Genomic DNA, 27,943 nt, shown 5'->3' on the forward strand with positions numbered 1-27,943 from the left:
TAAGAGCATTTCGAAGGAGGAAAGGCAAATTGAGAAGGTATATTTCTCATTTACCTTCTCAAAAAGGTAATTATATATTTTTAAAAAGTAATGTACTCCAAGGAAAGAAGATAAATTTAAAATGCAAACAAAAATAACTAATTATTTATCGTCAATACCAAGAAGAGGTAAAAATAATTTCTCAAAATGAAAAAAGGTATAATACCTCCTCCACACATACCTTTTCCCTTTAGAGCATGAAATTTTATCAATAAGAGGTATATATGGAAGTTATTTCTCTTTACCTCTTCATTTACCTTCCCTTGGAGATGCTTTAACTACCAGCAGTCTAGCACCTACCGGTTTTCTTAAATTGTTTCATCACTAAAACCATGTACTACTATAGTTAGGGATGTCAATTCAACCCGAAACCCGTGGGCTGACCCGAACAGTCCGGCAAAATGAGCGGGTTAGGGCTGTAATTTAATTACCCGAATACAAAACGGGCTAAACGGGTTGACCCGAATGGGTTGGCGGGTTAAATGGGTTGGCCCGAACGGGTTGCGGGTCGGCCCGATGGGGTGCGAGTTTTAATTATAAAATATTAAGTTTTAAGAGTTCTTTATATTTTTGAATCATCAATCTTCATTCTACACAATTATTAGTCTTATTCAAGTTTCATTCTACACTTTTCCACTCGATCCCACAATATCAGTTTTCAAGTTTCACCTCAACTCATTATTGCACTGTCTCATCATCTGTCAATAGTGTCTTACCACCACCAAAGCCAATCAAGACAAAATTAAGAACTAATCCATCAAAATCTCAATATAATTATCATTTTAATAATGATTCTTGTAAGATATGACCTTTTATTTTCATTAAGAATTAGTTACGAACAATGTCATAATAATGACACGAACACAAGCTTTAATTTATGTTGTAGTTGATCGAGATGAAAGGCTTCTTTTCAAGTATTATTGAAGAGAACTATAAAAATTTGAAGATTTTATATGATTCCAAACTAAAAAGAAATGAAGTATCTAAAATTTAAATCATTTTATAGAAGAACATTTAGATATAAAAGATTATTTTCGAAAGCTTATAGGCCCGAATAGCCCGATGGGTTAGGGTTAGGGTTGAAAATTTATGACCCGAAAAATCCATAACTCGAATGGCCCGCACCTAAATAGCCCGGCGATCCGAGTGGACTGGCCCGAACTCAAACAGGTTAGCGCGATTGACATCCCTAACTATAATATGTTAATAACATCTTGTGAAATTTCATTTAAGGAAAAAAAATAGGGGAATAAATTTCAATTGGACTAGAAACATATATAGGATGCAATATAAAGAGTTGTGTTTTTAAAATTTTACTTAAAATGTACTCGCTCATTTCCACGACAAAAGTCGGCATTTTATAATTTTGATTCTCCTAAAAGTTATATTTTATTTTTATAATAAATAGATTTCACATTCAACTAATTCATTTTATTCATATTTAATTATAATCCGTACTTATATAAAAAATGGATCTAATATTAATTTAATTTTTCTGAACCACGATTGTCTATTCTATAGATTTCTTACTAGCATCAATTGAATCACCTCCAGGAATTCTAGAAGATTCCAAGAACTCAGGTGCTATTCTTCTGGTTTCTAACACATGCTCCTCTAGTTACTTGATTCACGTCTAGGGTTTTACCCCAATCCAGATTCTCCACTGCTATTGCCTCTGCATTTACACACCCAACCAACCAATGGCCCGGTGCCATGGCCTCCGCCTCGCCCGCCGCTCTCTTACGTCCCTTTTGCGCCACAATTCTTATTCAATTCGAGTAAGACTTTACTCTCTCTGGCTCTCTCTCTCTCTCTCTCTCTCTCTTAATAGACTGATTGTAGCTTTGCGATTCCTTCTTCAAGGGAGGGTGTAGGAGCGTCGGCGCTGCGTGCAGTCAATCAAGGGGTCTTTTCTATTTAAATCATGGAGATGGTACTTCCAACTCCGATTCTAGATTGCAATTGCTTACTTTGTACGGAGTAATTTAATTCTCATTTCCTTTTTGTTTAATTTTGGAATACAGCACGTAATGTGTCAAAGCCTGGCTTTTGGGATATTTTAGGCGCCAAACGGTCAATCCATGCCACTGGTAACCATTTTCTTTGCTAGAGCTGTGCTTAGTATCAGCTAAATGAATTCGCTGACGTACTAATTGAATCACAACCTTAATCTGATAGCATTTCTCCCCTTAAAGGAGAAGCCTTTATTTCTCACCGAATCTGGTTAACGCATTCAATTAGTCAATTATTGCCTTTAGTTAAACATAGGATAGGAGTGTAGAGGGAAACGAGATTTTGTGTATTTTGTTTTCTTTAGAAGGGTACACAACCTGTTGTTCGTGTTTTTTTCTTATTAGCTTCTATTTATGATCCAATTTGCTTTACAAGTTTGTAGTTAACTGGTTCTATTCTTTTTCCTCATTACCGCTTTTCCTTGATCCCTTTCTAGCACAATTGTCAAGAGATTTCTATGATGTCCTTGGTGTTAATAGAAATGCAACAGCATCTGAAATCAAGAAAGCTTATTACGGGGTATGATCCTCTGTTCCTTTCTTTTGATTTTGAAAGCAATTACAAATCTTAGTGTGTTGAAAAGGCTTTGTTCAATTTTTTTGTATGATGTGTCTGCAACAGCTTGCAAAGCAGTTACATCCTGATACTAATAAAGATGACCCGGAAGCTGAAAAGAAATTTCAAGAAGTCCAGAAAGCATATGAGGTATATTTTCTGGATATTCAGGTTTTTGTCGAATTAGTTCCAATCGTCTTTTGTCTGAATCGGGTTGATCTTATTTTATATCCTCATCTTTCTGTAGGTGTTAAAGGATGAAGAAAAGCGCCAACAGTATGATCAGGTATCAAATATTTTATCTCTAATTACATATAGACTCAGTAGAATTGCTAAGAAAAGGTTAGGAACTACTAAAGACCACTCACAATCTCACATATAATATTGCATATGCCTGTGCATATATGAATTGAATAAATTGACTTTAATGCACTGAAAGTACATGGCATGATAAAATATTTATGTATCTATGATTTCAGCAATTAAGTTTCTAATTTCTGGATATATAAAAGCTATATGAAATGGCCCTTCCCCCCTCATGCAGGTCTCCATTATACATTACAAAGTTATTTTGTGATTCTTATTATAGTTGATTAATTTCTTACTTTCATCTCGGGACACAGTACATTTTCATGCATGCAAATTCAAAGCTTTAGCTTCTCTAGTCTTCTAACAGCTTTAACAGATATGATTGCTGTATCTATTGCAAGCTGTGAAGCTTCTTGCTGTTTACAAATATGTTCTGTGAATGTGGACACTGCAAAAATTCCTTACATGCATTACAAGGGTTATTCTCTGATTGACACAGTTGCATCACAAGAGTCACAGATAGGCTTTTGGATCTTAACCATTCCGTTGTAATTTCTTTGTATTTTTTAACAGGTTGGGCATGAAGCTTTTGAACGTGCTGGTACTGGTGAAGGTGGGTTTGATCCATTTGGAGGTGGCGGTGGCTTTAATCCTTTCCAGGACATATTCAGAAATGCCGATGTAAGCCTCTTTTTATAATGTTCGCTTTCCTCTTTCCCATTCCATGTATGCCTTCTCTTTTTTGGGTTTTCACCCTTGTTCCCAGAATACTAGTACTCCAGAATCATCTGTTGGTGCAATAGTAGAATGAGAATGGATATTGTTGAAGTGAAATAAGAATACTTAGTTCTTAGTTTTTGGAGAGCTTAGTATAGTTTTTGCCAAGGTAGTTTGATGTACTAGCTCTTTTTTTTTGCAATGATGAATGGTTCGGTGGGGAATAAAGAAACAAAGATGAGTTTACCCATTCCACTTCAAACTGTTGCCTCTACATTGAGTACTTCTGAAGGAATAAACAGCTAATATAGATGTCTCTTGTTAACATATATGAGGACTTATCACTCATCAGAAGATGAAGTTATTAATTGCTAGGTGACTTTTACAGTTTTACTGGAATGGCCTCTTCTCAAATCAGACTGGCTATCAAGTCATAGTCTAAGCTAACTGTTTTTATAGATGTCTCTTGTTAACATATATGAGGATTTATCAGAAGATGAAGTTATTAATTGCTAGGTGACTTACAGTTTTACTGGAATGGCCTCTTCTCAAATCAGACTGGTCATCCAGTCATAATCTAAGCTAACTGTTTTTATAACTTTTAGTTTACTTGTTTGTTAAGGTTATTTATTGGGTTCTTGTTTTTATTTGTCGTAGATAGACGGAGGTTTACTGCCACAACCTTGACTTGTTAGCCTGCACATGTTTATATTTGTGAAGTAGCTTTGCCCTTGTACAGTACTTTTGTAGCTTCTAACTAAGTTTAAGGATTAATGTGTGCTTTTTTTCTGTTCGGGTTTTCTCGGAGATCAGATTTTCAACATATTCAATAGGGACATGGGTGGAGAAGATGTTAAGGTATTATCAGTTGATCAGACAATAGCAGCATACAGCTCATATCTATATATATTTCTTTTTTTGGGGTGGGGGAGGAATATAGCATGACAAATTTCAATATTGACTTTAGGTTGCTGTTGAACTATCTTTCATGGAAGCTGTCCAAGGATGCACCAAAACACTGTCAGTCATGACTGATTTAACTTGTGAAACTTGTGGTATGGTCATATTTCTCCCCTAATATATATAATCAAATTGAGTTTGAGTCACAAACTATGCTTTCCTCGAAAGTGAAAAAGTGGTCACATTCTATTTTTCCAAGTTCATTACTAAGAATCTCACAATTTCCAATTTTAGGTGGAGCTGGTGTTCCTCCTGGAACAAAGCCTGAAACTTGTAAACGCTGTAGAGGTTCTGGCATGGTGAGTACCTGTGAAATGACTTGTTATACTTGGCAACTTCATTTAAACATCTTGGTTGTCTTTCACAGGTTATCTCACAAAATGGTCCTTTCACACTTCAAGCTACATGTCCAAATTGTAAGGGAGCTGGAAAAATTGTATCGGTATGACATTTTATGTTTCCATAATTAAGTTACTAATAATAGTCTAGTTTGTATTTTGTTGCTTTGGATGCATGCTTTACTATGCCCTCTGAATTTGTCCATTTAATGTGACTGTGTTCACTTATGTTGCGAACAAAAAATTCACTGGATACTGGATGGACTTTGTGATTGCTGAAATTTTTCTGTTGGATAATGTTGTGCCATTGTTTCCTTATGAATTTTTTTACAACATTAGTTTGTGGCTGTAAGGTATCTCTTGTTTCAGTCATGTATAAGTGATAGTGTAGAAAAGGTGCATCAGCCTAAATTTGCTCAACTTCATTGTATTTCTCATTGTTTTGCCTTCTTTGGCATGCAAAAAGTTTCAATGGCTGAAGTCAAATGGTACATCAGCCATCAGTTAACTGCAGATGAAACAATAGATACATGAATTTGTTGAGTTTTTATCACATGTGTATATCAGCCATCATTATGTCAAGTCACAAGTGTTAGAGACCGTGCTTTCAACTAATCACAAAATCATTATATCTGAGGGTCGAAATTGTTTCTGGAATAAGTATTGGTGTTGCCTAAAATAATACTCCTATATGGATTGAATGAGTTGAATTCTATTATGCTCTACTTTATAATAGTCTTACTTTTTGTCCTGTCTCAAACAGAACTTCTGCAAGTCCTGTAGGGGTAAGCGGGTAGTAAAAGGGCCGAAGACTGTGAAGGTGAATATCATGGCAGGTGAGCTCAGAGAATATTTTAGTCAATCCTCTACTTGTTTTATTAAGGTTATTTTGAGTTTCATTTCAAAATTTCTCCCGATTGGAAACTTTGTGCATGAATTTCTGTTTTTACAGTAACAACTGCAAAATTAGGATGGATTATTATTTTATTACTTTTTCCTCTTAAAATAACTTCATTTATTGAACCTCCACTGGTTGGGAGAGTACAGTCTTTCTAGTTTCTACACTAGCAACCACATAGCACATACTTCAGTAAATCCCTGATATAGACGTATGCTTTGAATTATCAATTGTTTTTTAGAAGCATCATTCGTGTTGAATATATTTGTCTGATTTCTGAAGTAGTGTGTTTAAAATATTTTGATTGTTCTCTGGTTATGGTATTTTAGGGTATACGATGGTAACTATGATGATGATCTTTGTTGCAAAATGACATCTTTCTGCATGGTTCTGTATCTGCAGGAGTGGACAGCAATGATACCATTAAAATCCCCAGAAGTGGTGGATCGGATCCTGATGGAAATCAACCGGGCGATCTTTATGTTATGATTAAGGTGTCTTGATTTGCTTCCTCTCTAGCTGATGTTGCAATTTCGTTGTGTAGTATATGGGTTGACCCTGACATGCTTATAACCATGCTGGATTATTTACAGGTCAAAGAAGACCCAGTGTTCCGAAGAGAAGGGGCTGATATCCATGTTGATACAAATTTGAGCATCACTCAGGTAATACTTGTCTAGTGAGTGGGGGTTCAATCTTTGGAGTTGATAATTATAGATCACGTTGAGTTCATAAATTGGCCAACTTTGGTTTCTTCGAATTTAACTATGCATTAGTAAATAATCCTGTCAAATTCAAAAGCACCGACAAGAATAAGAAGCTTATATGCTTCTTTTTGGTGTCTGGTTATCGTAATTTTGTCGTTGAATAGATCTCGTGCTCTTGTGCAGGCAATTTTGGGAGGAACGATCCAGGTTCCTACACTCTCTGGGGATGTTGTTGTTAAGGTTTGTAAGCATAGCTTATTACTTTATTTATTGTCTAGTATATAATGTCAATTATGTCATAATATGTACGATTAAAAATGTGTCTGTGACTTCCATTTTTTGATATCATAATATTCTGCATCTTGTTTTCTTCTCTTTTGGGATGGTTTAGGACTCGTAAGTTGGATTTGGTAGTATTCGGATTTGTGTAATGGGTGCTTGCTGTAGTGTACTCTCAAATACTATTAACCTTGACAGGAGTCTTATCTGACATTTCTGATATGTAGGTTCGCCCTGGCACTCAACCTGGGCAGAAGGTGGTCTTGAGGAAAAAGGGTAAGTTTACCTTGATATCATGGTCTGGTCTCCTTTTCTCTGTGATATTTAGTTCTGTTACTTCTGTACATAATAAATAGCAAAATCATTTCTTTGACAAAGGGATATACGCTTATTTTGTTTTTGTGTGGATAATTAATATTTGGGCCAAGGGTTACAACTTATTGTATTTTGTTGTGGATATTTTGAACTTTCAGTTAAATGCAATGTAATTAAAGGTAGTTATTTCTTGTCTTGTTGCAAATCTTGTGTTGCCAGTGACACTATGCCCCTTTCATGTTGTACTTGCTTGACATGTTTCTAATATCATCTAATAATATGGGTATCTGGGAACTTATTGTTCTTTCAGTTTGTTCATTGCAGTTCTTGCCTTACGCTATTTTTTGAATTAACTGTGCATCTTGGTTTATTCGGAAAATAATGTTTTTTGATGTCTTGTGCAGGGATTAAAGTCCGAAATTCGTTTTCATTTGGTGATCAATATGTGCACTTTAACGTTAGCATTCCGACGTAAGAACCCTCTTTATTTAAAACTTTCCTTCATAAGTTCATCTGCTTATATCATGACTATAAGACTAATAATAAAATGATGCAACTCATTGTTGTCATATTGCGTCAAGATCATCGTCTTGAATGCTGTTTATTTACACGATGTCAAACATCACTGAACTTATTTGCTCCGTGTGTTACGTTGTGCCAGAAACCTGACACAGAGGCAGCGCCAATTGATCGAAGAGTTTGCTAAAGAAGAAGAAAGAGAAGACGATAAGGGGGCCGCTGCAGGAGCATCGGGCTGAATCCCGATATGACACTCTTGAAATCTAGATAGGCATAAGAAGAGAGTGATTGAACTTTATTTATTGGCTGAAGATAACTTTTTGGCCGAGCAATTTTGGGTGGATGGATGTTGTAACAATCTTGTACCGACCATATCTATTATAGTCCAATAAAGGTCAGGTTTTATAGATTTATTTAGATCATCTCTTAGCCATACTGTACATAATAAGCATATTCATTCATATTCAAATTCATACTAATGATCTTTTACAAGTTTATACTCCTTCCGTTCCATTGAAGATGACCTATTTTCCTTTTTAGTTTGTCCCAACTAAGATGACCCATTACTGGAAACATCTTTATCTCTATTTTATTCTCTCTCTTACTTTACTCTCTCCTCTTAACACACAAAATAAAGTTGCATAAAATCTCGTGCCACTCAAGAAATGGGTCATCTTTCTTGGAACGGAGGGAGTACTTGGTTCGTATCAACATAATGATTTAAACAAGTTGAAAACTTTAAAATTAAAATGTACATTCGCACAACAATTTAAAATATAAATAGAAGAAAAATGAAAACATGAGATGATACATTCGTTGAAGGAGATGAGGTGGGGCCTAGGCATCAAAATTGTTGCCCTCCAAATCCAATGCTCCCATATACTTAACCAACTGCATGGACTTGGGAATTTCACCGCTCAACTTATTATACGACAAATTCAAACTTAAATAGTAATTTTCCGCGCTAAAACTATCCGGCACCGTCCCTTCCAACGAATTCCGGCTTAAATCCACGTGACTCAAACCTTTGTTACCGAACAAACTCGCCGGAATCTCACCGGAAAGCTGATTCGAGTTCAAATTCAGGCAAGACAGAACCGGCATCGCTCCGATCCAATCCGGAATCGAACCGGATATCTGATTCGCCGACAGATCCAGATCAGCCATCCTGGATAGACCGGCGCACGAATCTGGAATCGAACCGCTTAGCTCGTTCCCGCTCAGGATCGCGCGGCTTAGCATACTCATTTTCCCGAACTCCGACGGAATCTCGCCGGAGAGCTTGTTGTTGCTGAGATCGAGAAGCTTCACATTGCTGAGGCCGGCGACGGAAGGGGGAATCGACCCTGTGATCTCGTTATCCGCGAGATTCAGCACCACGAGCTGGCTCAGCTTCCCGATGTCGGCGGGGATTTCACCGGAGATTTTGTTTCCGGAGAGATCGAGGATGCGGAGGCGGGAGAGAGAGGTGATGCAGGAAGGAATCCCGCCGGAGATCCGGTTCCAGTCGGTGACGATGAGCGTGTTGAGCTGATCGAGCTGGCAGAGTGAGTCGGAGATGAGGCCGGTCAAATCGATGGTCAGATCTAGCTTCTCGCTCTGTAGATCGGAGCTCGGAGAGTCGCCGGCGCGGAGGACGATGTCGGTTACTCGGAGCGTCTCCGGATGGCAGACGATCCCCGGCCACGTGCAGCAGTCCGTACCGGTCCACGCGGTGGCGATCGAGCCGCTCATCGCATCTCTGATCGACGAGACCGCCGCGAGATCGGTGGATTGGCTTGCATTCGCGTGTATTGAAGTAACCAGCAGCATAATGCTGCAAATCGCCAACAATCTGCTCATCATTGTAAGTGATTTAAAATCAATTTGAATATCTGCTGCACCAGTAGTGAAGTGTTTATATGAGGAAGGAGAGTGGGTGAGGAAATTGCATTGAAAGCTGGTGACTATAAAGAAGATTAGAGCAGCGCCATTGACGGTGTGGGGAAGAACAAAGGCATGTGCTGTTAGCTCTAAAAATATTGATTAATGATCTGAATTCCATTAATTTTGGAATCATGGATGCTCTGTTGTTCGTTTATTTTGCATTATACTTACCAGACAATTAGAAATAATTCTTGAATAAATTATGTTGATTATGTCTACGAATATTTGATGAGTAGATAAGTTTTGCAGAAATATTAAAGCGTTTTCATTATTTTTAATAGTGGCATCGCATGTGGTATCATGTTACATAACATGATGATCGGTCTCTACTCTGTAATGCTAACTTTTCATTTTATAAGTACTCCGGATTTTAACACTTTTGCATACAGAAAATGGTACTGGTCCCATAAAATTGATATATTTTGCATGTGGCACTATCAGTTTTAATTTGAATAAGTATAGATTATCCTTCAACGAAAACTCAATCCACTCCGAAGTCCGAACTTACTGAGTCATTAAGCTCCAAATATAAATTATGGAGTACTAAGCGGAGTAGTATTTAAATTACTACTGTATTAATCTTTAGTTGCATACTTGCATATAAAATATGCAGGAAATTTACTTTTACATTTTGATTTAACTTTTAATTCAAATATAACTGGGTCGTAATAAAATTAAATCAAAGAACACTGAGTAGAATATTTCCTCACTAACTCCCTAAAATTAGGAAACCCATAATTTAGGAAGGATACAATTCTACATTTCTACTTTTATTTGATTCAGTGTATGATAAAACTTATGGTTTGACATACTTACTCCGGCCACTAATACAAGGCCAATTTGATGGGCAAGAGTTTAAAAAAAATGTAAGTAAAAAATGAGTAGAAAATGTTAATGGAAGATGAGTCCTAAATTTATTGATGGATGAATGAAAATAACAAAAGGAGACATTCATTGATGGACGGAAGGAGTAGCTATTTTGGGTGATTGCTACCCTGCCAATAAATATACTACTCCGGACTGATTTTTATATGGCTATATGTACATCTGAATATTTCGAATTTATTGACTTTGAAAACATTTCAAGACTTAATGCGTAATCTTTGAGTTCCCATTCCACTAATTAAATAACCGCTAGAAGAATATATCAATCCATAACATATTATACCTTTTAATATATATTTAGAGATGTGGATTAGATGAGAGATGGACATGGACGATTAGTGTAAGACGTAAAACAGTTTAGTGCTTGCAAGCAAATACTTGCATGAATTTGTTACTTGGAAGCATCTAACAACTGTTTATTTAAATATGAATGTTGCTATCAAACTGGTATTCTATACTAAGTAATAGTTATATAAATTATTCATTTTATCTTAATCATCAATGTGTTTTTTACCTTTCAATTTTTCATGCAATAATGATAGATTATTGGTTTCCAAATAAGTGTTCTCACTTCTCACTATACGCATATCTGATATCACCATACGAATGGGCAAATTTCTTCTTTCACCTCTAATTGTGGGTAATAGGATAAGTATGCAAAAGTACAGTGTTAATAAATTTTTCATTAAGATTAAATATAATACGAGTAATAGTACTACTCATCTGTCCAAAAGATATCTTATTCTCCATTCAAAGACATCAACATAAAGTCAATTCATAGTTTTCCTGTGAATAGACCCCACATTCCATAAAAATACTTACATTCCACCAAATCTTTTCATCAACTTTCATTTACATTTTTAAAACACACATCAAACTAAGTAAGACTTGAAATTGTGGACAAAGGAACTCCTTAATAATTAGGGACAAATTTCTATTTAAATTGTAAATTTTCTTTTTTTTATTTATCAATCTATCTAAAACTGAAATATACTAAAATCACAATTTTTCAAATTTTCATAATTATTCTATAATCGTCAAAATCTGTAAACCCTTTTCACAACATCATTATCATATTAGTTTTAATTTTTTTAGCATTATTTCATTGTTATTCTATGATCATCAAAATCTATAAACCCTTTCCACAACATCATTATCATATTAGTTTAATTCTTTTAAGCATTATTAGATAATTATGACAAATTTTAAAATTAATTTAATATTTCCATATAAAAAAAATTGTAGGATTGTAAAACAACAAATCAACGAAATTTAAATAACCATTATCATAAATGGTAAGAAATGGCAAATTCATAACTTGACGCAAGTTCGAATCTGCGCCATGACCAATCAGAAATCGCTAATTATTAATCACAATCTATTTACCAAAAGCAGAAAAGAATGCCAAAAAAGGAGAAGAGAAGTGAATAAATTTGGCGCCATCACCATTTTCAATCCAAAGAACATTCCCTTTCTCTCTCTAAAACCCAGCTATGCAGATTCCGGTGATCGATCTCTCGCCCTACTTGGAATTCTCCAGGAATTCTCATCAGGAGCCTGATTCGAATCTGAAGAGTCTGTGCTCGGAGGTCAGCCGAACCCTAAAAGAGACGGGAGCTCTGCTTGTGAAGGATCCGCGATGCTCCGCCGCAGACAATGATCGGTTTCTCGACATGATGGAGAAGTATTTCGAAATGCCCGATGATTTCAAGCGCCTGCAGGAGCGTCCGCACCTCCATTACCAGGTCATATACTTTTTAATTCAGTTGTGGTGTATTTTACTTTGACTGATTTCGAATTTGGTGTTGATGATTGGAATTAGATACTCATAGGTTTGGGTTTTAAGTAAGTCTGGCGTCTCAATTTGGTTGTGTTAGTCCAAATTTGCATGTTCATATTGCTCTTGTCCAAGCATAATCAGATCGATTCTTCCATAATGTAGCAAAACACCAGTAATTCTCTCCTAATGTAACTAATGTTAATCAGGTTTGGATAAACATACATCTTTAGATAAGAATGACAATTTGTTCATAATGTGACTACAAATAAACAGATTTTTCCTAATACTGTGTCAAAGCATGCTCTAATCTGTAGAATTGTTTCTAAAAAGTGAAGATTACACTATGAATCTATGATCCAATACTAGTATTTTAATGAAAGCTGGTTTTGTTTTTCATTTTTTGACCATATGACATCTGTCGTGCTACTGGCTATTCAAGCCTGAAAGGGTTGGAAAAAAGAAAAATCTGTAGATTTGTTATCAACTAGTGATGGTACACGTGTCACTTTTGGTCATAGGCTTGTTTGCATAATGTGTTGTTAGTAAGTTTCTATGAGCTTTTAGTAAACCTGAAAAAAATCGACTTTCCTCTTGCTGAAGTTGAATGAGTTGAGGAAGAGCTAGATTATTGAGCTTATGTTCTACCTTTCCCTATTCCATTTTGAGTTCAATCTAGACACTGAGGGTCTTATATAGTTGATAATGGCTATATCTTCAAGTATTCTTGTTTGGAGTGCCTCCCTGCAAGGTTCACTCATTTGATTCTCTCTATCACTCATTTCTAATCTCGATGCTGCTGTTATGTTTACTCAGGTTGGAGTAACACCTGAAGGAGTTGAAGTACCCCGTAGTTTAGTGGATGGAGAAATGAAAGAAAAGCTAAAATCAATGCCAGTAGAGTCTCAGCCCTCCATTCCCACTGGACCTGACCCTAAGTGGCGGTATATGTGGAGGATTGGTTCACGGCCATCAAGTACCCGCTTTAAGGTCAATCTTATAAAGGTGTTCTATAACTGTCGTTGGTATGGTTCTTATGCTGATGTATTTTTCTGTGTAGGAACTTAACTCTGAGCCTGTCATACCTGAGGGATTTCCTGTGTGGAAAGACACCATGGATTCATGGGGGTCCAAAATGGTCTCTGCTATAGAGGTGAGTGTCATATTTCCTATTCTTGTTTGTATGGCTAGTATACTAATTTTTTCTTTCATGTCGTGACATTCTTTGTTAGGTTGTTGCCGAAATGGCAGCAGTTGGATTTGGCCTGCAGAAAGATGCATTCACTTCTCTTATGAATCAGGTTTTCTCTTCTTAATCCCATTATTTTCTTGAACACATTCATGACAAATGCACGACTTCCACACTGAATATCCACTGAAATGAAGGGTGTGGGCACCTTTGCTATGTAATGATCCAATTCCATACTGCTTGTGTTGTTTCATTACCTCAAACCTTCTTGGTAAAAATATCGCTTTTCATTTCCAGGGACCACACCTACTTGCACCAACAGGAAGCAATCTAAGACGTCATGGCCAAATCGGCACTGTATTTGCTGGGTATCATAATGACCTCAACTTTCTTACAATTCACGGGAGGAGTAGGTTTCCAGGACTAAATATTTGGCTGAGCAATGGGCAAAAAATGGAAGTGAAAGTTCCTGTGGGATGTCTTCTCATTCAAACAGGAAAGCAGGTGATTTCCCAACTCCAAATATTGTCATATCTGAAGATAAATACCTATAGATTGTAATGTTGTGGAGATTACCTTTTTTCATTTGCATTTTGGTCATTGCTAAAAGATAAGCATGGCTACCTGATGCTCTGTGATAGAAGTATATGATAACTTGATAACTTTAGATCATTTCCTATAAACTTTTTTTATTATCTTCTAATGGATTTATGGATATGCAGATAGAATGGCTAACTGGTGGAGAATGCATAGCCGGCATGCATGAAGTTGTTGTGACTGATCGCACCATTGAAGCAATGAAGTTGGCTTCAGAGCAAAACCGCAGCCTTTGGAGAGTCTCCTCAACAGTGAGTTGATGCTCTACCGATGTTTTTATGATTTCTGTTTGTAGCTTTTCTGCTTTGCTATGACCTTTAACCGAAACGACTTGCTAAAACGTGTCTTCTTTGATGACCTAGCTTTTCGGGCACATAGCATCAGATGCAGTTTTGAAACCGCTAGGTCATTTTGCGGACTCACCGCTAGCCTGCAAATACCCCCTTATGTATGCTGGAGAGTTTGTAGAGCTGGAGCTCGCAGTTATCAATCTCAAAGGAAGTAAAGAAGAGGCATCGTAGTTTAAAGCTGGAGATGGTGGTTCGATTTATGTCCATATGGTTGTGGGAGTGTTGTGTCATCGATTACTTGAATGAATTGGTGGCTACACAGAGAAATGTCATTTCTTTACGCTATTAAATTATTTAATGCGTTGATGATAGAGTTCACATGCATCATGCCTTGTCCATTGAAATGGGAATTCTTGAATTTATTAAATTAAACGGGAAAACAGAGTAAACCTATCTAAACTAGACTTGATTGTGGTTCATCTTCTAGACGCTAACTGCCTTTGTTTTTCTTCCATTTCACACAAAAACCAACTACTACTAAGAATGAGTAAGGAATGTTTTGAGACATTGAGTAATGACTGATGGAATACCTAAATCCATCTACTAATATGTTAGTTGAGGTGTTAATGTTTATTTTATTCGAAAGAAGACTAATGATGATTTTTTATCTATCTCGTGATGACTAAAAATCCTACATAGGAGAAGTGAAAATTTTGCTTGTGATATACGACAACCACAGGGACCCACAAAGCGAATTTTTTGTTCTAATTTACAATTATAAGTTTCATATTTGTTGTATTAAATCTGTATGGTTAGTTTGTCACTATTAATTAATCTCGTTTCCTTTTTGGGGCACACATTCAAAGTGAAAAATGTTATTCTTCCACCAACGCATCATCATATTATTGTTGTGAGTTGTAATGATTAATCACAGTCTCTCAATTTTCTGAAACATAGATAGACTAGTTCTTGTAAAAATAAGAAACGCATGTATCATCATCATAAACGCACATTCCGTTTCGTCAATTCGGGAAAAGATTATGCAACACATCAAGAGCACACACCACTAAATATATAACCCTCAACCATTTCATGTCAATACCTAAGTTTTTTATTGAATAAAAACCGCAGCGTTACATCCGCGCATTCTCAACTGAAAGCAAACACAATTGTTCCAACCAACTATTATAATTATACCTATATATATGTGTGAATTTCCATTGTAATGTACAACTGTGTTCATCACAATGGCATCATGGCTTCTTTTTCTTGGCTCACTTCTCCAATTCTTCACAGGTAGTTTTCCCTTTCCACAGCTATCAAAAGCAATCCAACTAACAAATACTATGATCTCTGAATATCAGGATCCAAAGCTGCTGTCTTCACGTTGCAAAACAGGTGTAAAGAAACCATATGGCCCGGAGCCTTGTCAGGAGCCGGCCATGCTCTACTCATAAACGGCGGCCTGCAGCTCAAACCAAATGAGAAAGCCAATGTTGTAGCACCCTTCGGGTGGTCGGGCCGTTTCTGGGCCCGCAGCGGCTGCACATTTGACAAATCGGGCAAGCAGGGGAACTGCGCCACAGGCGACTGTGGCGGCCTCCTGCAATGCAGTGGCACTGGCGGGACGCCCCCGGCTTCCCTGGCAGAGTTCACTTTAGACAGCCCGGAAGACTTTTATGACGTCAGCCTTGTCGACGGTTTCAACATGCCCATATCCATTATCCCGTCTGGTGGATCGGGTAACTGTTCAGCTGTGGAGTGCAGCTCCAACTTGAACCTGCAATGTCCGGAGCAATTGCAGGTGAGGATCAATGGTGGTGGAGACACGGTGGCTTGTAAGAGCGCTTGCTTGGCTTTCGGTCAGCCTCAGTTCTGCTGCACAGGGGCCTACAACAATCCACAGGTTTGCAAGCCCAGTCATTATTCAGAGGTTTTCAAGAAAGCGTGCCCCACAGCGTATAGCTACCCTTACGATGATGCCACTAGCATTTTCACCTGCAATGGGACTAATTATTCGATCATATTTTGCTGAAACATACAAAGTTAGCTTAAATCTAAAGCATAGAATTTAGCGTTATGGTAGGATATTAATTGTATCAGTGGAAACGGATGTAAAAGAAATGTCACATGAAATGTTGGTGATAGTAGCTACATGAATTCAAAATCTCAATTAATGAAAGGAAACAGTCATATATCAATAAAACAGGCTAAAAATATAATTCACGAGGAAGATGGCGTAACGTACAGCTTTGTTACTCAAAAACTCCAAAATGGAAGATTAGACTATGATGTTCTACAACAGCTAAAGTTGCTTGCAGCAGACGCAGGTTCCTTGCCAGGAAGGACAATCTTGGTACCCTGAAGAAGTGCTTCTTTTCCTCCTGATTCTGCTTCGTTAGCAACGAGTGATTTCTTGCTTACAACACGATAAATTTCAGTCAGGACAGTCAGGAAAGCTTGTTCAACATTTGTTGCCTCAAGTGCTGATGTTTCCATAAAGTACAGGTTCTCCATCTGGGCAAACTCTTTAGCATCTTCAGTTGATACATCTCGATGTGCTTCAAGGTCGGATTTGTTGCCTACAAGCATAATGACAATATTCTTGTCAGCATGGCCCCGCAGTTCCTCCAGCCACCTAGCCATATTATCAAATGATTGACGTTTGGTGATATCATAAACGAGCATTGCCCCCACTGCTCCTCTGTAATATGCACTGGTCACTGCCCTATATCTGAAGTTGAAATCGAAGTGAAAGAATCAGCAAACTGGAATATATAAACCTGAAACGTCCTCTCATGCATGAATAGAAAAAGGAAATACAAGCGGAAGCAGTAAAAAGAAGACACTTATATAATGTTTGAGATAAAAGAGCATAATAACAATATTTCATCCTTGTGTTCTTATAAATTACTCCAACTTTTCTATTGTATAGCAGGAGAAGAAGTTGGAAAACGTGACAAACAGGGTGTAGAACAATTAATCACTTATTTGAGTAGCACAAACCCTATAAACCTTACTAACTAGACTCACTTAACGGACACCAGGGGCTATTGGTCAATGCAAAGTTTATTTTTAACTTGAAAGTGTTAACTTTAAGAACCATTAATCAACACAACTTCTTTACAGGTGGCTGACCAACGCAGCAGCATTCGAACCAAAAGTAACAGAATATAAAATTGATAACAAATCACGCTGGCCTGCAAGGAGCTGGAAGGAAGAATTCATATAGTCATAATATAAGAATAAATGCACTTGTCTTAGTTGCCTAGGTAAAAATGAAATAGATTTGTAACCAAAACAGAGAGAAATGCAAGCAAAGGTACCAAAATAACCTCACATGTTGCCAGGTTTGCAAGTTCACTTGACTGAATAAGTCCAGCATATAAACTTTACAAGAGGTAAATGCCTTAACCAACCTTCAAATGATTTATTCCAATGCTTAGTTTTACAAAACATCGAATCTCAGAAGACATGTAGCAAAGAAATTCACAGTGGATAGATAAAGGGCCTACACCCTACAAGAGTGGTGTTAGCATTATATAGTGGTCACTGGACGAGTAGGATTATTTTCTTCTAGAGATCTTTTACTTTTGTCATGTGGGAGTTTTAATTAGTTCTCGTTTCTCTACTTGTATCCACGAGGGGAGGGGAAAAAGGTTTGCATTCGGCTACCAATTTTATTTTGTACAAGGCAAGGGGTTCTAATTTTCTTTTAATAGCAGTTCTGGAAAAGAATGGTAGAAAAAGATCAGACAACATTCCGAATGGTGGAATAGGATGCACTGTATCTAACAACTATATAAACTAGAAACTATAGCAGAAATGCATCAATACGATGAATATGGTAATTCCATTACTCATGCGGCTATATGTGATCCCAATACCACCTTGTTCTATACCAAACAACTTGCAGTCCGTTTAGGTGGCGTTCGGTTGCCATGACTAATAATCATGAGACTATCCATCTAGGATTAAGTTGTGGAATTATTTTAGTTGGAGGGGGGAGGCTATGACTAATTATCATGAGACTATCCATCTATGATTAAGTTGTAGGGTTCAATCTTATGAACCAAACATGATACATATTTAATCATTGGGATTTAATCATCTAGTATATAGTTTCACATAATCACAGAACAACTGTTTAAACATAGGAGTATTCTCGACACTTCAGCTAATAAAAAGAAAGCAAGAACTTCTCAAGCTTTAAGTTAAACAGAGCTACCCAATCGCCCCAGCTAGATAATTCGATTCAATTTTTTCCTAAATGCAGCAATAATTTCCAGTCACAATCCAATTATCCTGCATTTTCCATGAATGATTTCGTCTTCTCCTCAAAGTGAAAGCAACAAACTTTATTATAAGCCTATTATTCTTTACCAACTCTAAAACAAGAAGGTAAAAACGATCCAAAGTCAACAGAGAAATTCACATCAGAATACAATTAGAAACCCTGCGACTTGATAATCTCAAAAATAAGCCTAGAGAGAGAAAGAGAGAATACAGTTACCTTTCCTGACCGGCGGTGTCCCAAATCTGCGCCTTGACAGATTTGTGATCGATCTCAACCGTCCTCGTCTGGAATTCAACTCCGATCGTGGACTTGGAGTCCATACTAAACTCATTCCTCGAAAACCGAGCTAGCAGCTGCGATTTCCCCACCGCGGAATCGCCGATCAACACGGTTTTGAAGACATAGTCGACTTTGTTGCCGCCGAAAGCGCCTCCGTACAAATTCGACATCGCTCGCCACAATCCCAATCAAACAGAAGAAGCAACACGGATTTGTAGTATTTGGTGATTCGTATAAATAAGTATTAGGTGGATTTGTTCAAATCTAGCAACGCGGTTACAGATATAGGATCGATTGTTTATAGCAGAAGAATGAAGAAAAAGGAAGATGGTGGGAAGAAGATTGAAAATGTATTTGAACAAGACTACTATTGACTTCCACCGCGCACCTAATAATTCCTTTTTTTCATTTTCTTTTTTTACCATTTTTTTATTTTGAAAAGTTGCTTTGGGATCATAACATTGTCATATTTTATGTTAAAAAGAATATTCAATGCATTAAATTTCCAGTTGTTAGAAAGAAAAAGTAGAAATAATTCCAATTATTTCCCGTGCAATGATAATATTACAATAAAATATTTTATTAGTATATGAACAATATTGTTTTCTATAACAAAATTGAACATATATATTGTACAGTAGTATTATTTACATCAAATATTTTGATAGGAATTAGTACTCCGTCTGTCCTTTTGTAGTATAAAGGTTTGTTTTTTTGCACGAGATTTAAGAAAAGTTGGATTATGTAAGGTAAGGAAATGAATAATAAAATAGAAAAGGAAAAAAGCGGAGAGATGAAGAGAGAATAAAGTAAGAGACAAGAAAAGTTATTGTTTTTTTGCTAAAAAAAAGAAACGACTCAACTACTGAAGGGTAACCAAAAAAAAAATACAGCTCAGCTACGCAGGACATGGAGTACTAATTACTGTCAAAATGAAAACGCGCAGGATTAGATTAGCCATGAATAAAGAATCTTAACACTGAAGGAAACTTTCCATAAAAATATCACAATTATTACTGAATCTAATACTGTATTCTATACCATCATCTTCCAATTTCATTCACAATAATTAACAATATCCCATATATATCTCATTGCATTCGCACGTCACAAATTCCATATTATTCTGCTTTCTGGATCTGCTGAAATCACTCCTAACTAATTCCATTATGACTATCACAGTAACGCCAACTAAAAAATACAATCACAGAATACCAAAAACTATAGTCTTAAAACTCTAAGCACCTTACATATATACACAAATTATTCATAAAATAAACCTACATATATAATCATTAATATCACCATACACTACAGATTAACATCCGCATTGTTGGCTACCAACATCGACAACGAAAGGCGCTCCACGAGCACGCATACTACATGACAGCCTCGACTTAGAAGGCGAGTGGTAGCTAGCTTATATACTACGATCTGGGAGTCGTTGCTAGTTGAGGTATTTTCGAGCAAACGCACTTTGCCCTCGTCTCCGTGAGGGTCTGCAAAAGAAAGGAGAGAAATAATGAGGTTGGTTGGAGTTCATGTGCATCTTGACTACTGAAAGGGACTGCCCTCATCTCTTTAATTACCTCTACTTGACCTTGAAGGTCTTTAATGTATTTAACAGCCAAATCCAGCATATCAGCTGTGCTTGTTTGCTGTCAAAAAACCAATCCTCCTTAGCAAAATCACACAAGATTGGAATCATGAATGTTGTGTTTCTACATTCAGATAAAAAATGTTATTACCTTGTCCATATTTGGGAAAAGATCTTGCAGTTTCTTCATCTTTTCACTAATTTTGGTGCGTCTCACCTAAAGATTAATTAGCGCTTCGTATGAGCATATGATTGCGAAAACAAGAGAATGAATCACGACTAGAAGTTTTACCCTCTCTGCTATACTTCTTGGATGAGTGGCGCAGCCTCTTTTCGCCCTAATCTGGCATGGTATCGTGTCCGGTTGAACTTGCAGAAACTTATCCAATTCAGCCATTTCAGAAGCAGTTTTAGGCAGGCTCATATGGTGAACTAAGCCAGGGTTTCTTCTTGCTTCGCCGTTCTGATCAAACGGATCAATATCAGCAACGGCCAAGCACAATCACTAAGCTATCTTAACAGGGAAAAAAGATGAGTTTCAATTCATGTATACCTGGTTTTCCAATCCATTGAAATTGGAAAACATCTTTCTTTTCAAGGGATTGAAAGGAGTGTCATGATTCCACGAGTCCTGAAGGAAGAGAGCGTCGAATTCTCTAGCATTAGCACTTCCCAAGTGGCCGTTTTCAGTGTTACGCGTGGCAATGCTTTCGTTGACGTTCTCAGGTATGCTAGGCATGAACCTCGAGGATGAGAAGCTCATGTGACTGCTCATACCAGCTGCCGCTGCTGCTGCTGATGATGATGATGAACTGGATTTTGAATGGTTCTGGACTCTGTAATTCTCCACCTCTCCCATCATGCTATATCCTGTCAAACAATGTTTCCACCATTAACATCATATTTCCTATTTAAGCAGCTACAGATTTATTCATTTCCTATCTCATTCACCTAGAATTAGGGGCATTTCTCACTAAAAATCCAAATAGAGAAGAGTCCATACTAGAAAATAAAAAGAATGAAACAATATGTTAAAATTACTTTCTACGAAAATTACTTCTCATTCCAAATTATCCAAAAATAGGCTAAAAGTCAACACAATTTCATTATCCATTAAAAAATTGAATAGGATTACCATTGAAGAAACCAGCAGGAGAGCTGCTCTGTCTAACGAGATTGGAATTGGATCCATTATTCATCCTCAAATTAGCCTGATTCTCCATCCCAACAGAATAAGATCCGACGATTCCGGAGCTCTCATAACCCATCTGCCCGGGTCGGGGCTCCGATTCAGCCCCAACCTCCTGCTTCATATGATAATGACCGCTCTTCTGATTCAGATCACGCGGCGCATCCATGAGCGCCGACAGCAGAGCTTCCGATTCATCATCGCCGCTGCTGCTGTTGTCAGTAGTCGAATCCAAAAGCGCCGCGAGGAACGAGCTCGGCGCCGATCGGTAACGCGCTAGCCCCTGCGGCTGAATCTGAGCTTGATTCACAAACGAATCGGAATCTCTGCTCTTCAAATTGCCCTCATTGAGAAAGCCGCTGCTGTTTCTGCTCATATCTCTCGAGATTGCCTCTGAACTAAACATACTACACTATTACTACTGCAGGAAGGATTATTATGCGAAGAAGAAAGCAATTAAACATTAATGGAAGCTCCGAGATCAGTAGGTTTTCATAGCTCGAAAAAGAAAGAGCAACAGTGCCGAAAAATATGCGAAAATCTACAGGAATTTTGATTTCTTGCTATTTCTGTGCCCAACTGAAATATGAACGAATCACAGATATAGCAAAATTCGTGAAAAGCAGAAATGATTAAATTGTTACCCAATCGCTATTTATAGACCCCAAATTTGTTATGGTGCCCTCTCTTTTATCTTTTATTATAAATGGACCCCATGGCCACTCTATCCACTAATTAGTTGTAATTTCTTACTCTCTAATTAGTTTGGTTAAAAGTAATTATGATTTATGTGTAGGATTTCTAGCACGAGAATCTCGGCTTTTGTCTAAATTCTTTAATTTTGGAGAGTGATTTTGTCTTGTTATGGAAAATATGAATATACTATTATGGCGTGGGGGTTTGTGTAATTGTGTGGATGGATTTTTGGTAAAGTTAACGCCATGCAAGCCTTGGAAGCAATGGAAACTTGGTTTAGGGGTAAAATTGTTTCTTTGTTTGGATGAAGAGTTAGCCACTATATGTGTGGTTGCTCATCTTTTGAATGTCAAAAGGAAGCTGCATTGGGTTACCTTTTATGTATTTTTCAGTCAAATTATATACTCCACATATTTGAGTTTTGGAGGATTAGAGAATATTGGACATTGAGAACATGCATGCGAATGTTCTCTTTTTACACAAAAACGGTAAGGTCCAAAATATGAAGGAAAAAAGAAATGTTTCCACCGCTCTATTATACAACACTCAATTCTGTTCCGAATTCATTATTGAAATTTTCTTGGAGAGCCAATATGGCAAACTTTAACAATGATTTATACTCCCTCTGCCTTATAAAAATGCCTTATAAAAATAAAAACTTAAGGAATGACATGAGTTTTTAATATAAAATTGATAATAAAAAAAAAATTAATCTATTTTCTTTATAATTTATCGGATAAGATGAATGGAGAGAAGGTGCATGGTTAGCTTTTCAAGAAAACGATGTATATTGTTGTTTTCTTCCTAAATTGAAGTTTTTAATGTATATATATAGACACATAAAGATATGCGTAATAATCAAATTTGTAACTACGTGATCGTCTATGTTCGTTTACTTAGTTTAAAGGGTATGTATAAATAGAATTAATTGAGAGGACCAATGTTTGTTAAAAAGCATTATGTCACCATCATTTCATATTGCAATTTTGACGTGCCACGGTTTTAGTTGACCATAACAAAGTACTCCTAACAAATTATATTGAAAAACGGCAACAATTTTTATTCAATTTCATGAATTTTTTATATATGTTTATTGAAATTCTATTTCACATACAACACGTATTCTTTTCTCTTCAAGTTAATTTGTTATAAAATCACGTCATGGAAACATACGGTAAGTTTATGTCTTTCAGATAATATCAAACCAGCAAGGTATTGAGCAAGATCAAAAAATTGATTAACAGAACATCTGATATTATAACAAAACAAAATCGACATAATAACCTTGTTAAAATAAGATTCTCATGATAAAATCAAAAGAACAACAGAAATAAAAGATAAGAGCATCCACAATGGATGCCCGATCTCATACCTGATCGGCCAAGATCGGGCTCGGGCATGATCGGACATCCATTGCAAGTCTCGGGCATGCTCGAGGACGACCGAGAGTTCGGTCGCGACTGATCTTTCGCCCGATCCATCGGGCGCCCATTGCAGGCCGATGCCCGAGCCCGATCGGACCAGTTCCCTTTTTCTTTTTCTTTTGTTAATTTTAAATTATTTAAACCCTAATTTAAACCACTATAATACTCCATTTTCTTTACTTTTCACACACCAACACTCTAAACCTTTCACTTTTTCTTCTCTATTTTCAATATCCACACTTTCAACAATGGATCCGAGTCAATTCCCAAACCCCCATAATGTCGACGACGGTATGCCCATGTTTGGCGGCGGCGGTGGCGCCCGGTGGCCCGGCCACAAAGACTACTGGGTTGAGACGCCAAGATCTGTAGGATCCACTTTCGTCTCGGACTCTGAGTTCGATCCGTTCTTCGGCACCGAAGAGTATCGGGTTGAGGAAATGGAGCCTAGTTGTGGGAAACCTCCTGCCCCTTCGCCGCCGCCACCGAGGAGGAAGAAGATGGCGCGGAAAGAAAAGGCGCCATCGGTCCCCAGTCAGGGGCGGAGCTAGAAATTTGTAGGAAAGGGGGCAAATTTACATATGAAGGAATTTTAAAATTTTGAGGAGGGACATTTACTAGAAGATTAAAAGAAATAAAGATAAAATAGGTACATAAATACATGGGATTGAAAACATGAGGTGGGGCAATTGCCCCTCTATGAGTACATGTAGATACGCCCCTGGTCCCAGTCCCACTCCCATCCGAGGTGCCTAACGAAGAGTATGCAACAGGGCGTACTGACTACGAGTTGTAGGAGTACGTGAAGGTGGCTCAGTATTGGGTCGATATATCAGAGGATTCGATATCCTCCAACAACCAGACTTCGGCCAAGATGTGGGATCGCATTGAGGAACGCTACAACGAGGTGAAACCGAGGTGGGCGTTCAAGCGGAGCAAGGTTCAGCTGCGCAAGTGTTGGGATCGGATCAAGCTGCGCGTCAACAACTTCTGCTATATCTACAACAAGAACAGGGACGAAAGGGCTAGCGGTGAGAGCATGGAGGATGTCCTCAACAAGTCGTTGTCCGAGTACCAATGGCAGTTCGGGCAGTTCAAACTGTACAATGTTTGGCTGATCTTAAAGGACAAGGCGAAGTTCAACGGAGGGATACCGGCAAGATCCTCAGCTATGAAGCGGACGAAGAACACTGCCACTGGCGGTTACACGAGCAGTGGCCCATCTCCTGTGGATCTGAACGCTGAGCCGGAAGGGAGTTCCGGCACGCCTACGTCTACTTTTAGACGTCCCATTGGCACCAGGGCTGCCAAAGCCCATGCCAAAAAGAAGGCGAAGGCGGGCGCGTCTGGATCGGCGGCTCCCCCGCAGGCTGCGCCTCCTCCATCTGCTCAGCACATGGACAGGGCGATCGAGGAGTTCGGAGGTTTTCGCGAGGTGGTTGAGTATAGGTCTATACTTGTAGCCCAAAACAGCCTTCGTCAGGAAACCAATCCGGAAGAGCCCGACAGAGGACTAAGAATATGATCAAGAATTTGAGATGACTAGTTTGGTTTTTTTTAATTTAGTATTTTAGTTTTAATATAGTTTTTTTTAGACAAGTATGATGTAGTTTCACTTTTAAATTAAGTAATATATAGTTTTTTTTTGTGCATTTGTGGTATTTAATATTATATTTTGGTATTTTAGTAATTAAAAATAAAATTTAAAAATAATGATTTAAAATTAAAATGAAAGTGGATAAGAGATAGGGCATCCACTAGGGTTTCATCATTGCAGAAAGATAGACATGTTGATGTGGCAACCACTAAGTCTCTCATTAGGACTTTCACTAAGGTATCCATTATGGATGCTCTAAGAATCTAGATCGATCTCAGGAATATCATACTTTAAAGTAGACAATATTAAATAGAATAACAAAGTGGAAAAGAATTACTAGAGCAAGAAAACAAAATTGGGACCAAGAACAAATCACAAACCACGATAAGAGGAAAATAACTACTGAAATAAGTGCTATCTAACTCCTAACGTTTGGTAGGGGACAATGTATTTAATTATCAAAGGATAGTCAGAACACCAAAATTTATTGTAAATTATAAAATCAATTCAGCAGCCTTTGTCCTACTGTTTAAAATTAATTCAATTGATTTGTAATAGTCAACTCCAAGGATTCATATTTCAAAGTCATACAACTTGTATGAGAGTCTTCTGTTTTTGTTTTTTTATCGTCGGTGAAAGTCATGACTTTTTAGTTGTTTCTTTCTTTTCATAATATCTATATATACATTAATTATTACATTAAATAAGAAACAATAATGCAACCGATCAACCATCAAATAGTACTCATAATAGAAAATGATAGTCTAATGTGCTCTAGAGGGGTTCAATTTTAGTAACTATTTGAATTTAAAGTATTTATGTTAATTATAGTCTATAGAGTAGAATTTAAATTGTAAATTGAAAGAATTTACAATCAACAGTAACATTTAAATGGCACGAAGTTAATTGTTTTTATACTCCTATAAGTGAATTATCAAATTGATTTTCATAGATTGTCCAGTAACAACTAACAAATGCGTCGTCGATATGAATTCTCTCTGCTTTTTGTAATGGAAAATGGTGGAGCTCTTCTCAATGGTATTCTCGACGTAACTAATTTTCAAATTATTGGCCTTACTCCCTTACACAGAATCATGGTTTCAATTGGTTGGGCCCCATTTGTTTTATCTATCGATCTCTTTTTTATTTTATTAATTAATTGAAATCTATTTTTCTATTTTTGATTTTATGTATGAAAACAATTGAAATGGGACGTTTGGAGTAATTTATAAGGGAAATTAGACGTCTAATATCACAAAATATTAAAAAAAAATTGTGTTTTCTCACGAACTTTAAACTTAACGTATAATAATAGTTATTTAATTTTTACACAAGCAACAAAATCCAACTACATTAACATAAGATGGATAACCATATCTGACTTCTAAGAACTTTGTAATTACATTACTATCATTTTTTCAGTGCTAATCATATCTTAGGTCATGTAATAACAAATGAAATGTAGTCGAATTTTGTCGCTGATGGCAAAAATTAAACAATAACTACTATTTAAGTTCGTGATATTATATGTCAAGTTCAAAGTTTATTGGAAAAAATTAATTTTTTGAAAAATTTCGGAATATTAGATGTCAATATCTCAATTAATAATTAAGTTATCAAAAAGGTCAAACCTTCATATATTTAGTTTTGGTTTTACCAATGGAGTAAAACTGAGGTCAAATTATTAGTTTGATTAAAAAAAGGTCAACTACAAATCTACAATACAATACAGAGAGATTCCTCTTAAAATGATGTGAACTCGTAATTATCACTAAATAACAAAACAAAAGGAAACAGATGTGAAACGTGACATTTCCACAAATGCTCCATTTGACCCAACAAAAAAATAGAAGTCGACTCCTGTGTGTCGACATTCATTTTTATTTGTACAATTGGTGCAATCTAACACATTCTTTATTTTAGTTTCTTAATAAAACACAATCTCTAATTTGGTAAATTTGAATTAGCTATATATTACAAGGTAGATAGTAAAATTTAAATTTTAAAATATGATCATCAATTTAATTTGCTTACACTGTAACTAAATTTTAAAAATTAGACAAAATTGCTCCAAGAGTAAATGTTGTAAAATTGATCTTTTTGGAGAAACACGAAATATCAAGAGCATACACAGAAAAAGTTGATCGTATATGTCATTTTTTTATCGGCAAACAAACATAAATTTTAAAGATCGCTTCATGGTGGATTCGAACATCATGTGACATTTGGACACGATCATCAACCACTCTACCACTTAGTGAAATATGTATGAATCACATTTCACTATCTTTTTACACCCACTTTCTATTACATTTCATAAAATCTAAGCCAAATTAAAGAGAACATATTAATGACGGTCAGAGATAATAGAATTTAACAAAATTAACTAGGCGACCAAAGAAAATAGTCTTTTAAAACTAGTGAAAAACGAACTCCAAAAATAATGAAAGTTACGATGCATTTGGAGTTTTATGATACTGAATTTGTCATCACTCATTGTTTAACCCAAAACTATGTATTGTAGTCATTGGGTCAATTAGGGTTTCAAGTG

General features: G+C 36.8%; 6 protein-coding genes across 8 annotated transcripts; 3 read left to right on the plus strand and 3 right to left on the minus strand.

The window, feature by feature from the left end:
• The first annotated feature begins 1,561 nt into the window (after positions 1-1,561).
• LOC125202510 (chaperone protein dnaJ GFA2, mitochondrial-like) lies at positions 1,562-8,066 on the plus strand. The gene is made up of 18 exons (XM_048100916.2): positions 1,562-1,817; positions 1,903-1,972; positions 2,064-2,129; positions 2,489-2,571; positions 2,674-2,757; positions 2,855-2,893; positions 3,490-3,597; positions 4,447-4,491; positions 4,601-4,688; positions 4,828-4,892; positions 4,961-5,035; positions 5,695-5,767; positions 6,232-6,323; positions 6,423-6,494; positions 6,720-6,776; positions 7,043-7,091; positions 7,535-7,601; positions 7,792-8,066. Exons 1-18 carry the CDS (start codon positions 1,740-1,742, stop codon positions 7,886-7,888), a joined length of 1,308 nt encoding a protein of 435 aa, XP_047956873.1. The 5' UTR covers positions 1,562-1,739; the 3' UTR covers positions 7,889-8,066.
• A 302-nt stretch (positions 8,067-8,368) lies between these two features.
• LOC125214385 (uncharacterized) lies at positions 8,369-9,726 on the minus strand. Its single transcript, XM_048115388.2, has one exon. It carries the CDS (start codon positions 9,492-9,494, stop codon positions 8,487-8,489), a length of 1,008 nt encoding a protein of 335 aa, XP_047971345.1. The 5' UTR covers positions 9,495-9,726; the 3' UTR covers positions 8,369-8,486.
• Positions 9,727-11,883: 2,157 nt separating this feature from the next.
• LOC125202002 (2-oxoglutarate-dependent dioxygenase frbJ-like) lies at positions 11,884-14,772 on the plus strand. The gene is made up of 7 exons (XM_048100310.2): positions 11,884-12,205; positions 13,054-13,227; positions 13,298-13,390; positions 13,470-13,538; positions 13,724-13,930; positions 14,149-14,274; positions 14,386-14,772. The coding sequence occupies exons 1-7, from the start codon at positions 11,954-11,956 to the stop codon at positions 14,542-14,544; spliced, it is 1,080 nt and encodes a 359-aa protein (XP_047956267.1). The 5' UTR covers positions 11,884-11,953; the 3' UTR covers positions 14,545-14,772.
• Positions 14,773-15,401: 629 nt separating this feature from the next.
• Positions 15,402-19,262, minus strand: LOC125200561 (ras-related protein RGP1-like). Of its 3 annotated transcripts, none has more exons than XM_048098214.2 (3): positions 18,827-19,262; positions 16,562-17,047; positions 15,402-16,311 (listed from the first exon to the last, which is right to left on the minus strand). In XM_048098214.2, exons 1-2 carry the CDS (start codon positions 19,057-19,059, stop codon positions 16,600-16,602), a joined length of 681 nt encoding a protein of 226 aa, XP_047954171.1. In that variant the 5' UTR covers positions 19,060-19,262; the 3' UTR covers positions 15,402-16,311; positions 16,562-16,599. The 3 variants fall into 3 exon arrangements, with proteins under 3 accessions (XP_047954171.1, XP_047954170.1, XP_047954169.1); XM_048098213.2 differs by having other exon boundaries at positions 15,402-16,322; XM_048098212.2 differs by lacking the exon at positions 15,402-16,311 and having other exon boundaries at positions 16,466-17,047; positions 18,827-19,261.
• On the plus strand, positions 15,478-16,469 carry LOC125185919 (thaumatin-like protein). Its single transcript, XM_048082290.2, has 2 exons — positions 15,478-15,609; positions 15,678-16,469. The coding sequence occupies exons 1-2, from the start codon at positions 15,561-15,563 to the stop codon at positions 16,346-16,348; spliced, it is 720 nt and encodes a 239-aa protein (XP_047938247.2). The 5' UTR covers positions 15,478-15,560; the 3' UTR covers positions 16,349-16,469.
• Positions 19,263-19,996: 734 nt separating the features above from the next.
• On the minus strand, positions 19,997-22,306 carry LOC125202523 (transcription factor bHLH130-like). The gene is made up of 6 exons (XM_048100929.2): positions 21,622-22,306; positions 21,040-21,356; positions 20,779-20,949; positions 20,638-20,703; positions 20,479-20,547; positions 19,997-20,388 (listed from the first exon to the last, which is right to left on the minus strand). Exons 1-6 carry the CDS (start codon positions 22,079-22,081, stop codon positions 20,317-20,319), a joined length of 1,155 nt encoding a protein of 384 aa, XP_047956886.1. The 5' UTR covers positions 22,082-22,306; the 3' UTR covers positions 19,997-20,316.
• Between the last annotated feature and the right edge of the window lie 5,637 nt (positions 22,307-27,943).

This window comes from Salvia hispanica, chromosome 2 (assembly GCF_029641045.1).
Source record: "Salvia hispanica isolate PSC_SH4W2 chromosome 2, Shi_PSC_v1, whole genome shotgun sequence".
Classification (NCBI taxonomy): domain Eukaryota; kingdom Viridiplantae; phylum Streptophyta; class Magnoliopsida; order Lamiales; family Lamiaceae; genus Salvia; species Salvia hispanica.